We start from the raw sequence: 12,930 nt of genomic DNA on the forward strand, positions 1-12,930 counted from the left end.
CAGGGACTGGATTATAACCTATAGAAAAGAAAGTGTCTTTCACAGGTTACCTCTCTTTGCTGAAATATTTGCAAGTAGTTAGATATCAGGATCTTTAATCAAACCTCTAACGACCCAGGTTTCCGCCTAGGACTGCTGGGACCTTTTTTCCATTAGTGCCTTGTCTCTTTCTTCCATAAGGTGCTTTGTCAAAGCAATCTGCTCTTCTAGCAGGCGAATATTCTCCTTTTTCTGACTTTGTCGCTCAAGATCTCTGAGAACTCCACTGTGCAGCCTCTGAAAACAAAGGGACAGGGTTTATCACAGCCTGTTGGATGTTGTATGTGATTCATCCCCACCCAGGCTCCAGGATTAATCCCTCCTGCAGGGCTGTTCTCCATGCTGCCTTTGCAAGTTCTCTGCCACCACCTGTAGATACAGCCACCTAACATGGTTTGAATCTAAAACTACAGGAGCATATAACCGATATCAAGTTTATGATACTACACCAAAAAGTGCTTTATTTGTAAGCACTTCAGATGGGTGAGATTACTAAGCAGTAAAGCTCTCACACAAATAAATGCTAAGTACCTGTAATTCCCATGCCATGCAGGATTGACATTATCTATAAAATCCTGTTACCTCTGCTTTAAACCTTTACCAAATGGAATTAACCCCCCCAAAACTTCTCTGCTTGGAGAGGATTTGGTGACAAAGGGGAGGGATCAGCTGGGAACCAGTGGCTCTACTCCAAATGTGCACCTCTCAGGACAGGTGAGGCAGCAGAGTGATGTCATTGGAGGGGTGATGAGATCAGACACAGGATGGAGGAGATGGCAATGCTGATGCTAACTCTGGAAGGAAACAGGACCATATGAAGCGTTTAACTGATTGTATACATGACATACAGCTGAGATACAGTTCTCTGGCAACTTCAACGGACCAAAGCCGGTGCTGCTGCCATCCCTCCCACGCTCCCCGCACTGCTTATCCCACCCCAGGGTCAGACAGCTCAGCCAGCAGAAAACAACTCTCTTGTTCTCTCCTTCACAAAGCACGACATATTCTCTGCCAATTTAACTCCCTGAGCAGGCTAACCAAAGACAAGTGCTACCGCAAAGAAGAACATGGGATCCCCAGTTCACTTTGGTGGTTTGGCTTGGCCTCCTCAGGCAGGTGATATGTTTTTAGATATTCAGACACTTACTAGATTTCAAAGCAATAGTCACAAGCTTATCAGAAAATACAATACCCAAGGACAAAAATATTATAAATGAGTAAAAACATGAAACAGTTGTCGAGGGCCAACCCTAGCTCACGTCTGAATCAAGCTGTGTGATCACAGTCATGTTTTAGCTCAACTAAAGATGAGAACCTTCAGTTAAAAGTTAAATTTAGTTAAAGCATTATCTACCTGCCTAATTTACCAACTCATGCTCAGCTTGGACTCAGGAATGAGAAAGGTTTCCCAGGTACCAAGGTTAGCCACTGGATACTGGAGACATGAATAAATTATTTAGCCTAATGGCAAAAAAAGATGAATAATTTATTTGACCTGTTTGAATGATGCCAAAATGCACCTGCAAATAATTCATTTGAAAGCTGACCCTGAAGTCATTTTAGATGTTTGTGATTATTATTTGACAAGTTCTCACAGGGTTTTACTCCTCACCTAGAATGGCAATAACTGCACATTTCCAAGGCAATTATTTCTCCTGTCAAGATTAAAATAGAACGGTTTTGTTTAAGAAATATTTTATCTTGCTAAGAAAACGCACAGACACGTATGTCAGCCAATAATCAAAGCTCTCTCTGGAAATGAATCTAATCCTTCCCATCAGCTTCCATCAGCTGAATTCTGGTTACAGATTAGTAATCACTAAAGACAATTTATTATCTCATTACTGTTAGTTAATAAAAATAAACAAAAAATGTGGGGAAATACGCTGTAACTGAACAATTACATCAGGAATGTCATTCTTTTTCCTTCACAAAACACAGCTATTCTGCAATGCATTTAGTTTGAAAATGCACAGTTTGGAGAAGAGACCTTTATAATTTGAGTATCACGAGTGACAAAAAGCCATGAAAAAGTTAATGTCACCTTCCTCTGTTCTCAGAAGTTAGGCCTGCTGGTCTTCTGCATCAGTTTAGTTAAATGTGCACAAGCTCAAATCACTTTGTGCCTGGCATATTAATTTATAAAAGTCAAAAATTTATTAGCCTGTATAAAGATAAACCCGAAATAATCCCTACACCAGGACTGCAGAATATCCACGTTACTTATTTCCATTACATTCCCTGACTTGAACGTGAAGAATTATAAAGAGAAAATCTCAGATTTCATTTATAAAAGATAAGCTTTGAGCCTTAGTGCTTCTGAATAGCAATTTAAAATTAAGTTAAACTCATTGCTGAAAAAAAAATAATCTACAAGTAGTAAGGCTTCATTTCTGCAACAGCAGCATCTTGAGGAATGCTAATAGCCCTGCAAACAGCAACAGATTAGCATCAGATTCAGCTTTTGGGGAGATCACCTCTAATTCTAGGGGACTGGTTTGCGAATCCATCCCCACAGGTACAGGCCAACAGGCACCTATGAGCTCATGAGTTCCCCATGCAGAGCTCACAGGCTGTGCCCAGGCCCAGCGTTAGGAAGGACAGCAAAGAATAGATACTGGATCTGTCCCCCAACACTCCCAAAAGGTTTTATCGCTGACCAGCTGGATCCTTTGACCCCTCCATCTCTAGGACACTCAGCAAAACTGCCTATCTGCTGGCAGCCCAACAGCAGAGACAGCAAGTTACAACGGACCCATGGGAAGAAAGCTGCCCACTGCTGTCTTATGTGGGAGACCTAGGGAGACCCGGGCAGAGGCTTGCAGCAGCGACCTGAGGTGTAACAACCAAAACAATTTAACATTATTTTGCAAACTGAGCAACAGCTACAGCAAGGAGCAACAGGAACAGCAAGGGGCTACAGCAAGGAGAACAGGCAAAGGGTGGCAAGTCCCCGTTTTCCTCCTGGTATCCGTAGAAATACATGGCGTGACCAGAGGGCATTAACCATATCAACTCATCAGCTGATCCACCACCCCTTTTGCTAGAGACATACACACTGGTAGAATGCACACTGTAAACTTGGGAGTTGCGCCCTTAATTTACCCATGATTTGCACATGAGTTACAACGCGGTCTCTACATACCAGGGGACCGCTGGCTGACTCAGCACAGATCCTGACCAGGTACTCAGTGTTTAGGATCCTGACCAGGAACTCGGGTGTTGAGTTTCACATTCCTTGTTCAGCCTGTTGCCCGAATACGTAGAACCCACTCTGACAGTGGCATTACTCATTCACCCGTAGACTGTTTTATGCCTGTTACCCCTATAGAATATGGGTGTTTTGTAAACAATTTATTTTCACAGCCTCTCTATGAGATGAAGGAGAGAGATCAGCCAAAAATCAAAGTCAAAAACACCCATTAAGTTTAGGTGTCTCACTGAAACACCCAAGGGTGATTTTTTTTTGAGAGCATGCGTTGTCCTGCAGCACATGCTCAAAGTGCAGCTCCCATTTGCTCCAGCTGTAGTTTAGGAGCACTGAACACATATTCCTGCCAGACCTTCGGTGGCTCAAGGCAGGCACACTGAATTAGCTAACAACCACCTACAAAAATCTGAGTTTAAGCGATCTAACCTGCACATATGTCAGCTCTGGCAAATGCAGAGCCATTCCCTGTTGCCACTCCAAGAGACCAGCCTTCCTCTTTTTGCTACTACGGCCTGTGCCAGTGTTTTCCAACTTCTGCACAAATTAACCTGCCTCTTTCCTTACCACATCAGTCTCCTCCTCCAAGGTCCATCATTCTCAAGCACTGACAGAGACGATCTCTTGAGGGAAAAAAATGTAATTCTGTAATTACGGACTGCATCATAAAGCCCATGCAACAGCTGGCTGAGCTGGGGTACGGACTAGCAACTTGAACTCGGGTGTCTGGTAACTTCAGACTTTTAACAACAGTCATTTAACATAGGCTTTTTTTTGTGTGCATTTTCTAGATTTTTTTTTTCTAAATAAGGGAGGAAAAACCAGATGTGTGCCCTCACATCAGTATCCAACTGGCTCATCGGCAGGGTTCAAACCAGCACACTCCTTGCCCAAACTTCTGTCATGCAACACACCCATTCTGCAATCACACAACCGCCAGGCCTGGGCAGGACTTCTTTGTACAGGGCCTCACCATTGTGTGACCCAACACCTTCGGCTGTGGGGCTCCTCGCACACAGGGTGCCTGCCAGGAATTACCTGAATTTGGTAAATGTAGCACGGAAAACTTCCCCATTTAATTATCACCTGGTGTTTCTGTTAGCTTGCACTCGGCCTGAGCTGCCAGCGCCAAAGGGAGCCAGGGCAGGCTGCACGGCACCGCACCGCGCTGCTTGCCCTTCAGCGGCAGGCACCTGTGCGGCTCAGGAACAGCACAGCACAGGCATTGCCAGAGGGACAGGCACCAGTGGGAGAGCTTGGCCGGACAGAGCAGAGTCCTGGGAATGCTGCCAGGGCAGTGCCCTTGGGCCCAGCATGTGCAGGACGACAACCTCCCTGCACCCCCACACCCCAGCTGCTGCAGAGGGCGAGGAGTCAGCCTCTGCTGAGCCTGTCCTACCTCACCCTGGAGCTCCTAGCTGCTGCTCACCCCTGACGGGTAAGGGACGGGATGAGCAGCTACGTGAGCATGGAAAGGCCAATGCCAGGGCAGGAAAAGGTGGGGAAGGGGTAGTTCCTGGAGAGAGAAATGCCAGGGGCAGAGCAGGGGAGGCAGTGCCAGCAGGGCACCACTGTGCAGGCACCGCTCCGGCCCCTGAGCTCTGGGCTGGGCGCACCCGAGTGCCTGAAGCCCCCACTTTCAGGCAGGGCACAGAAGGCGGCAGTGGGGACCCAGCTCCCTGCCGGGCACATAAGGCCTGTCTTTGGGTGCAGGCAGGGGCAGGGCAGTGAGGGCAGGAGGGCAGGCAGGCAGGGCGCTGCAGGCAGGCAGGAAGGTGGGCAGGCGGGCAGGGTGCTGTGGGCAGGCAGGCAGGCACACGGGCAGGCAGGCTGCTGCAGGCAGAGGGGCAGGTGGGTGGCCAGGGTGCTGCAGGCAGGCATGGTGGTGCAGGCATGCAGGCAGGACGCTGAGGGCAGGCAGGCAGGCACGCACTGTGGGCAAAGCAGGCAGGCAGGGTGGGCAGGGTGCTGCGGGCAGGAGGGCAGGCAGGCAGGATGCTGCGGGCAGTGTGCTGCGGGCAGGCAGGGCGCTGCAGGCAGAAGGGCAGGCAGGCGGGCAGGGCGGGCAGGAAGGCAGGCAGGGCGCTGCAGGCAGGAGGGCAGGCAGGTGGGCAGGGCGGGCAGAAGGGCGTGCAGGCAGGCAGGGCGCTGCGGGCAGGAGGGCAGGCAGGCGGGCAGGGCGGGCAGGAGGGCAGGCAGGCAGGCAGGCAGGGCACTGCGGGCAGGAGGGCAGGCAGGCGGGCAGGGCGGGCAGGAGGGCAGGCAGGGCGCTGCGGGCAGGAGGGCAGGCAGGCAGGGCGCTGCGGGCAGGAGGGCAGGCAGGAGGGCAGGCAGGCAGGCGGGCGAGGGCTGAGCCACGTGGGGAGGCTGCGGCGCCCGGACCGGGCAGGGTGCGAGGGGCGGGGTTTGGGGCGCGCAGGGGTGGGGCGCCAGGTGAGGGCGGGGCCCCGGCCTGACACCTCGGGCCAGGCCTCAGGTGAGGGGCGGGGCCGGGGCCTGCCCTGCCGGGGGCGGGGCCTGGGGCCCCTCTCGCCCCTTCCCCTCCGCCCCCACCCCCACCCGCGGCGGGGCCCACTCACCTCCCGCTCCCACCGCTGCTGGACGTGCACGGCCGCCACGGTGGCGGCGGAGAGCAGCGCGGTAACGGCCAGCACCGCCCGGGAGCTCCTCGACATGGCCGGCGACGGCGGGGCGGGCGGCGCGTGCCCGAGCCGCCTGCTCGCCGCGGGGGGAAGGGCCGGGCCGGGCGGGGCGAGGGGGGGCAGCGGAGCGGAGGAGAGCCCCGCCCCCAGCCGAGCGCCGAGCGCCTCGAGCCAGCCCAGAGCAACCGACCGCCGATGCGGGGCCGGGCCGGGTCGGGCCGAGCGATGCCCCGTCCCGTCCCCCTGCCGCGGGGCGATAGGGCTGGGCCGCTGCCCCGCGGCGGCGGGTGAGGGGAAGGCGGCCGGAGCGCTGTCCCCCGCCGCCCCCCGGGGCTCCCCGGCTCTCCTGCCCGGGGATTGGGGCGCCTTCGCGACCCACGGGCCGGCCGGGCCTGCGGCGGGGAGCGGCCCGCGGCCTCGCCGTGTACCTGGGGGCTGAGGCCAGGCGCGGCCCGGCCGGGTGGCGGGCAGGGGTCCTGCGGGCAGCGCTGCCATCGCCTGCCCCGCTGGGCCCAGCCCCTCGCCCTGCCCCGGCCGGGCGCCTGCGGCCCTCGGGCCAGAAGCGCCGGTGTGGGCGGGTAAAGCGGGGCCCTCGCCCACTGACGGCGCCACCGGGGGAGCCCCGGCGGGGGGAGGGCGGCCGGCCCGTCCGTGCCTGCCGGAGCCTTTCCCGGGGGGCTGTTCTCTACCGGAGCTGCCCGACGCCCTGCTCTTGCGTTTCCAGTGGGCTTGCAACTCTGGAAAACAAACAAAAGGAGTTTTCTTAAGAGTTCAAGAAAGATTTTTGCTTTTATTGTGTGAAGACCTCCAGTTCTGCACTTCCCTTGCCCAGAAAACCCAAATTGCCCAGGACAAGCAGCTGGCGAAAGCAGCGCTTCAATTGTTCGGTTTCTTCTCATTGTTCAGTGTGTGGCCTTAGGCCTCGTGTTTGGCAGTTTTTCGCACTCTGAAGACAGAATTATTCCTCTCCCTGGGGCTTTTCCCTGGCACCTCCTCACTAGAGTATCTGAGCACTTTACAGACAGGGAAAAATTTATGTTCCCAGTGCTCCCGTGTGAGGGCAACAGATGGCTATCATGAATGACTTTGATCCACCATGTTCAGATGCGCTTCAGGCTTCAGCTGGAGGACTCCAGCCGTTCAGGGCACTTTCACCCTGTAACACTTTAAAGCAAACTTCCCCCGGCTACTGTGGAGCAGTCAGAGGCTCAGGTCACACTCCCGAAAAGCAGGGAACTTGTCAGCAGTCACTATCTGCTGCGTTACCACCCAAATGAGCATATCAGAGGTGTGGAGGAGTGACTTAGAAAATGTGTCAAACAAAAGGACGTCTAATGGGGAAATGGGGATATACCACAAGGCCTGTAAAACCCTGAAGGGTACAGTCGTTCACAATTTCCCACAGGCCAGGGGTAACCAGTGGGTCTGTGGGTAGCACCATTAAACCAAGCAAAAAGAACGTCATGCCATGTGTGAGTGAGTTGTGGAAGTCATTGTCCCTGGTACTACAGAAGCTGAACTTACCCATGGATTCAGAAAGGACCTGTACAAATTCCGGGAGTGCTCTTGATGTCTGGATGCTGCTTTTGTCTCATGAACTCCTTAAACCACAAATGAATGGGAAGGTGGGAGGTTTATTGTGAAAGGTGTAGGCTTATTCCCAATTCCTTCCTGTACTTTTTTCTCTGAGCATCTGCCACAGCTTGCTGCCAGGCAGGATGGTGGGACACAAGGAATCTCAGCCTCAGCAGGTACTGCACTCTGTGTCTCAAAACCAGGCTCAGCTATCTCCAGGAAGTGCTTAGAGTTACAGAGGAGTTGCTGCGAGGGGGTAGCAGGGTTGCAACCCCAGCCCCATCTGGGGTGGAAGAGGAAAACCAAATGTGTGAAGTTAATCTGTCCTTCCTGTAATCTTTTTCATCTTTCTGCTGAATGAATGTGATTAAAATGAAAGGCAAAATTAGTGGGAATGATAATATTTCAATTGAGTCTAATAGTTTGCTCACATCGGTGTGTTTACTGTTATTAAGACTTATGCATAAGTGCTTGTAACGTGTCCAAGGCCACTGGAGTGCCAAGAACAGGGTCGAGCCAGATGCACAGTGGATGTGAGCCAGCGCTGCGCCCTTGGCACCGCGGAAGGGCGCAGCTCACCCCAGCTGGAAGCTGAATGCCTCTACCCAAGCTTGGCATTAATCACTTGAGGGGCTAAAACCCTGGGCAGGGAATGTTGGGGCTGTGATTTCACAGTCTGGAGTTTCTTCCATGGTCATTCAGGTGTTCCTGCTCTCCTCCCTTCCCTCCCAAAGGCTAGGTACCACTGAAGTGCTCGCCTTCCCTGCTTTTCTGCTTTGAGTGGCTGCCTCCTTCCTGTGCCTGTGAGCCTGTCCAGGGAAGGCCCAGCCATGGACCAGGTTAGCACCTGGGCCTGGCTTCAAACCCTGCAGCAGCCGCAGTGGGTAAAAGCCCAGTTTCCTTTTTCTGAACACTTTTCCAGCCAGGTTGGGTAAGCCCGGCAAGAGGCACGCTGCAGAGGCAGGGAAGTGAGGGTGATGGAGGAGGGAAGCAAGAGCACTCAGCAGTAATACTGCTGCAAAAAGCCTTTGTAGTTAGCGGATGGCAGAAGGGCAAGAGAGAAGGAGATTTCAGGGTTCCCCACAACAAACACAACCTTGACCGGCCCAGGCCTGTTGCAGAGATGTCTTGTGGGGCCGACGCGTGTGCACAACTGGCAAGGTGATGGTAGCTCCTCACAAGGAGACGAGCTGCATTGCTGATGCTCTCAAAATAAGAGTGAGGCAGAGGGTGACTTTGTGCTGAGAGAAATGTTGCTCCAGAGAGCCTCTTGCTTTGCTGCCTCTGCTGGTTGCTCTCTACATGAGGTTTCCTCAAACGAACGCCTTGGCGGCCGCTAGCTCATTCCTGGTGTGTTTTGCCCATGCCTTTCTTTGATGCCCTCTTTCCTGTGCCTTGGTTCCTCCTTTGCTGGTCTGGGTGTAGCGGCACACGTTGTCTTGTGGAGTCGGATTTGAGCACCAGTCAGGGAAGGGTTGACTCACATGTGAAGGAAACTGAAAACCTGAAGGCCATTTTCCCCCTGGGCAAACAGCTCAGATCTCTATGGTGATCTTGGATAACAAATCTGAAGTCAATGCATAGAGGGCATTTTTATCCTGGTTCCTGGAGCTAATGAAGATTGTGCAACCTCTGTGCCTCATCCACCTCCTCCTTCCTCTCTTACATGTCTTACACAGGCATTTGCCAGCCTCCTTGGTACAGCTGCATTGCAGGTCCTGTCTCCATAAGACTGCCCCGTTTATTTGCCTCTTCCAGCCATTCTGGCAGATGCGGAGGGGTTCTGGCTAAGCTTTTGTGTAATGGGTGGTGACACTGAGCCAGGTAGCATCCCATGAAGGGAAGGGATAGCAGAGTCAGGTCAATCCTATATTACCTGCCAGAGAATCCATAAAACGCGGTGCTCAGTCATGGCTTGCCTTAGCGGGTCACCAGTAGCACTAAAGCCTGCAGAAAATCCTGCAAAATATGTCAGGGGATGGAGTTAAAGTTTGTACTGAGCCCATTTCTAGGCTTGTAGCCTGAAACACAGCCCTTCTGCCACTCCATTTCTCCTGTGTAACATGAGGAAGCAATCTCTCTTATCAAACTGCAAACAAGAAAATAATTATAATTAAAAAATAATCCCAAAGGTGTGTTTTCACAAAGCTTTCAGGTTTTTTTCCCAGGGGTTTTGGTAAGCTAGCTGTCCTTCCCTCTTTGCAGAGCCAGCTCTTCCTCCTGAGCAGGCATGCACGTGCTGGCGTGTGTGCTCGTGCGGGTGCGTTTGCACACACCCGGAGCACTCCACCAAGACACAATGGCTCCGCTACCTCAATTGGAAATAAATTAAAAAAAAAAAAAAGCTGGAACCCAACCTGAACCGAGTTCCTTTCTGCTCCGTGAAGCCACTGGAGGAGGTTGCCAGCACTGCCGTTAGGAATTCGCCCCAGAAAGCCCAGCCCTGGCCTCCCTGGGTGCTGCGCGGGGAGCTGAGCCTGGTGCCCGGCCACCGTCCCTGGCACGCCCGGTCCTGGGCCAGGGGGCTCTGAGTGTGCGGCTGGCGAGTGCGGGTGTGCGCGGGTGTCCGCACACTGTCGGCCAGAGGTCTCGGGATAGATGAGGAGCTGAGCGCAGGGGAGAGCCCACTGAGGAGGGGAGCATGCTGTGCCTGCTGTTATTAGCATTGCTTTTTTCCTTACGGCAGTGCTAATAATAGTGGCAAAAAAGTTATGTGCTATGTCATAGGCACTGTGATGCCTTTTCCACTTTGAGAAGCTGAATTATTTGCTCCCCCTGCAACGGTGGCACACCTGGTTGTGGCGGTGGAGGCACTGATCGTCTGCGTGCAGGTGCCCCGGCCCTGCAGTAAATGTTTCTATCAGATTTGGGGGGGACAACAGCGGGGACAGGTTGTGTTGTTGGTATTCAAAACCCTGAAAAATGCAGAGGAACAAATGGAAATGTGTTAGTTTTTCTGTCCTCCCTTTTTAATTAAGAGGTAGAGTCACTGGGTGCTTCTCTGTGTGCAGAGACTCCAAAAAATAATTTAAATTAATGAAATATATGTATTAAAAATGCTTTATTTTGACCAGGTTAGCCTCCTTTCCAGGCAGGTGGACATATGGCTGCCCTGCCTTGGGCGAGTTTTATTTTCTGATGGACACGGATGAAGTGAAAGCCACCCTAACTCATCCCCTCCGCGTTTGTACGGGGGCTCCGTGAGCCCCTGACCCGCTGTCGGCAGCAATTTGGGTGAATTTTGTTGCTACTCCCATGCGGACAAGCCTTGGGGCCCTGACGGATCTTCCTGGGGAGCGGGAGGGGAGCAAGTCTGATTGTCCTGAGACTTTCATGATGGAGAAAAGAGAAAACCAGGGTGAGGAGCACCGTTCTTTTACTCCCTTGTGAGCATCTAAACTTCCCTTCCCTTTGCAGAGCAGCCTGCAAAACTGTTACTTTTGATTGTAATTTCTGTGTACACTTCCTCCTTCCCGCGGGGAGGGCAGAAACCGGGGCAGCCGCTGCGTGAGCCCCGCCGGTTTTACAGCCGGGCTCTGTGTGGTTACACGTTAGCCAGCCAGCCCCAGGGGTGGCCACGCCAGCGGGTCACCTCCAGGTAAACCAACCAAGGTGCGGGCTCCGCCATCGCCACGCGCCCCAGCCGGGGGGTGCGAAGGGGCCCCCCATGGCCCCAGCCACCCCGGGCTCCTTCCCCAGCACCGCCGAGACGGGAGGAAGCGAGGAGGGCAGTCTGGATGCTGCCTCCCCCTCCCCGACACCTCGCCCTGCTTTTCCCATGGGGCACGGCTTGTCTCTGCCCTTCGTTTGGGGCACCGCGGCGGTACCCGAGCAGGGAGCTGCACCCCGGCTCCCTCCTGCACGTGCTTCCCCCGAGGGGGACAGGCCGTTGAAGTGTAGACAGAGGCCAAAGTCTACTCGTGCGGCAGTAAGGGGAGGATGTAACCCCAGTGCTTTATAATTATATTAGCGGCAATCGCACAGACCCTTGGCCGCGGACAGCGGGAGGCAGGTGTTGCGGCAGCACTGTTGAGGGCAGAGCCACTCGCATACAGGCGTGGCGTTGGGGTTCGTGGTTTGGTTGTTTTTTTTTCCTGGCAAACATTGTAAAAGGCACCAGGAGATGAAAACCCCTGTGCAAAGAAAAAAAAACCAAAAGGCTGGCAGAGTAATTCTGCAAGCAACCGGCCTGCAGCTCGCATGGCACAGGTAGCCCTGCCCCAGCACCAGGGCTGCTGCAAGGCGGGGAGGTGTAGGGGTCCCTGGCCCCCCACTGGGTGAGCCCTGCAGGGTGCAGGGTGCTGTGCCCCCCCCGTCCCTACCCCCCTGGGGCTGTGGCGGTGCAGCCCTGCAGGGAGCAGGGAGAGGAGGGCTAAAGTCGGGCTTCGACCTCAGCTGGCTGACTGGAGAGGGTTCAGGGGCACCCATGGGTGCTGCAGCCCCACTGAGCCCCCCTTGGCTGTCAAACCACAGCTACAGGGAAGGGAGCCCGGCTGGAAGTGGTGCCGCTGAGCTCCCTGGGTGATTTTGTAGGCAGCGGGTGCGTATCCTGATGCTTAACTCATCCTGGGCATGTCGGAGCACGTGCTCTGCCCTAGTGCAGGCGGGCCGGGACGGGCAGGGGCTCTGCGGCAGCGGCACTGTGTCCCCGCCGGGAACCAGCCCTCCCCGTGCTCCGCAGGGTGCAGCCGGGCACACAGCGGGAAGGATCTGTCTCTAGCAGGGCAGCTTTTGACCAGGGCTTGGGACATGCCAACCCGTCCCCGGGCCTGGCTTGGGACACCCTTGTGCTCAGGCTGGCATCAGCAGTGCCGATGGCCAAGGCTGTCCTGGTGGTCCTCCTTGTTGGAGAGGAGCTGAGAGGAGTCTAGTTGGACCTCATCTTCTCTTTCTGCTGCTGCCAGACCACCAAGCACTGCAAGGGTGCTTGGCGTGGGTGGCAGCGGTGGGACCATCCCCAGACAGTTATCCCTTCCTCCCGCTCATCACTGACCCTCTGTGCCCTTATCACTGCTCCATCACTCACCTAGCCTTCCCATTCCCCCAAGAGCAGAAGGATGGCGGGACAGCCCAGCCGCCCAGCCTGCCCTCCCAGCCTGCCCTCTCGGAGGTTTTTGAAATGGTAAAGAAACGCATAAAGCCCATACGCATACAATGGGGTTTATGGTGGTGGTCATCTGGCAGGAATGAGGAAGCCTTGGGGGCCTCAGACACCATTTATTCTTGGGGAGGGGACAGGGGATTTTCTGCCACCGAGGTCTGAGCTTGGAGGGGGTGGCAGAGCTGGCAGGGCTTGCGGGGGAGGGGGAGTGCAGCCCCCACACGGGGGGGGGGAGTGGCAGCTTGTCAGGCTGTGCCACTGTGGGCAGCGGGGCCTTTGAAGGTCTTTGGAAAGTGCTTTTGTTATTTTTAGGAGCCTGGGGTGGGACTGGCTGGGTCAGACCCCAGCTGTGGCTCCTTGGCCTT

At 54.6% G+C, this 12,930-nt stretch overlaps 1 protein-coding gene across 3 annotated transcripts; it reads right to left on the minus strand.

Annotated features, from left to right (window-relative positions):
- Positions 1-126: 126 nt before the first annotated feature.
- Positions 127-12,747, minus strand: PET117 (PET117 cytochrome c oxidase chaperone; the record flags this gene model as incomplete). Of its 3 annotated transcripts, none has more annotated exons than XM_080408880.1 (3): positions 5,827-12,746; positions 3,815-3,870; positions 137-276 (listed from the first exon to the last, which is right to left on the minus strand). In XM_080408880.1, the coding sequence occupies exons 1-2, from the start codon at positions 6,786-6,788 to the stop codon at positions 3,819-3,821; spliced, it is 1,014 nt and encodes a 337-aa protein (XP_080265006.1). In that variant the 5' UTR covers positions 6,789-12,746. The 3 variants fall into 3 exon arrangements, with proteins under 3 accessions (XP_080265008.1, XP_080265006.1, XP_080265007.1); XM_080408881.1 differs by lacking the exon at positions 137-276 and adding an exon at positions 283-833 and having other exon boundaries at positions 5,827-12,747; XM_080408882.1 differs by lacking the exon at positions 3,815-3,870 and having other exon boundaries at positions 127-276; positions 5,827-6,523.
- Between the last annotated feature and the right edge of the window lie 183 nt (positions 12,748-12,930).

The sequence above is a fragment of the Falco punctatus genome (genome assembly GCF_963210335.1).
Source record: "Falco punctatus genome assembly, chromosome: 12".
In the NCBI taxonomy this organism is placed as follows: domain Eukaryota; kingdom Metazoa; phylum Chordata; class Aves; order Falconiformes; family Falconidae; genus Falco; species Falco punctatus.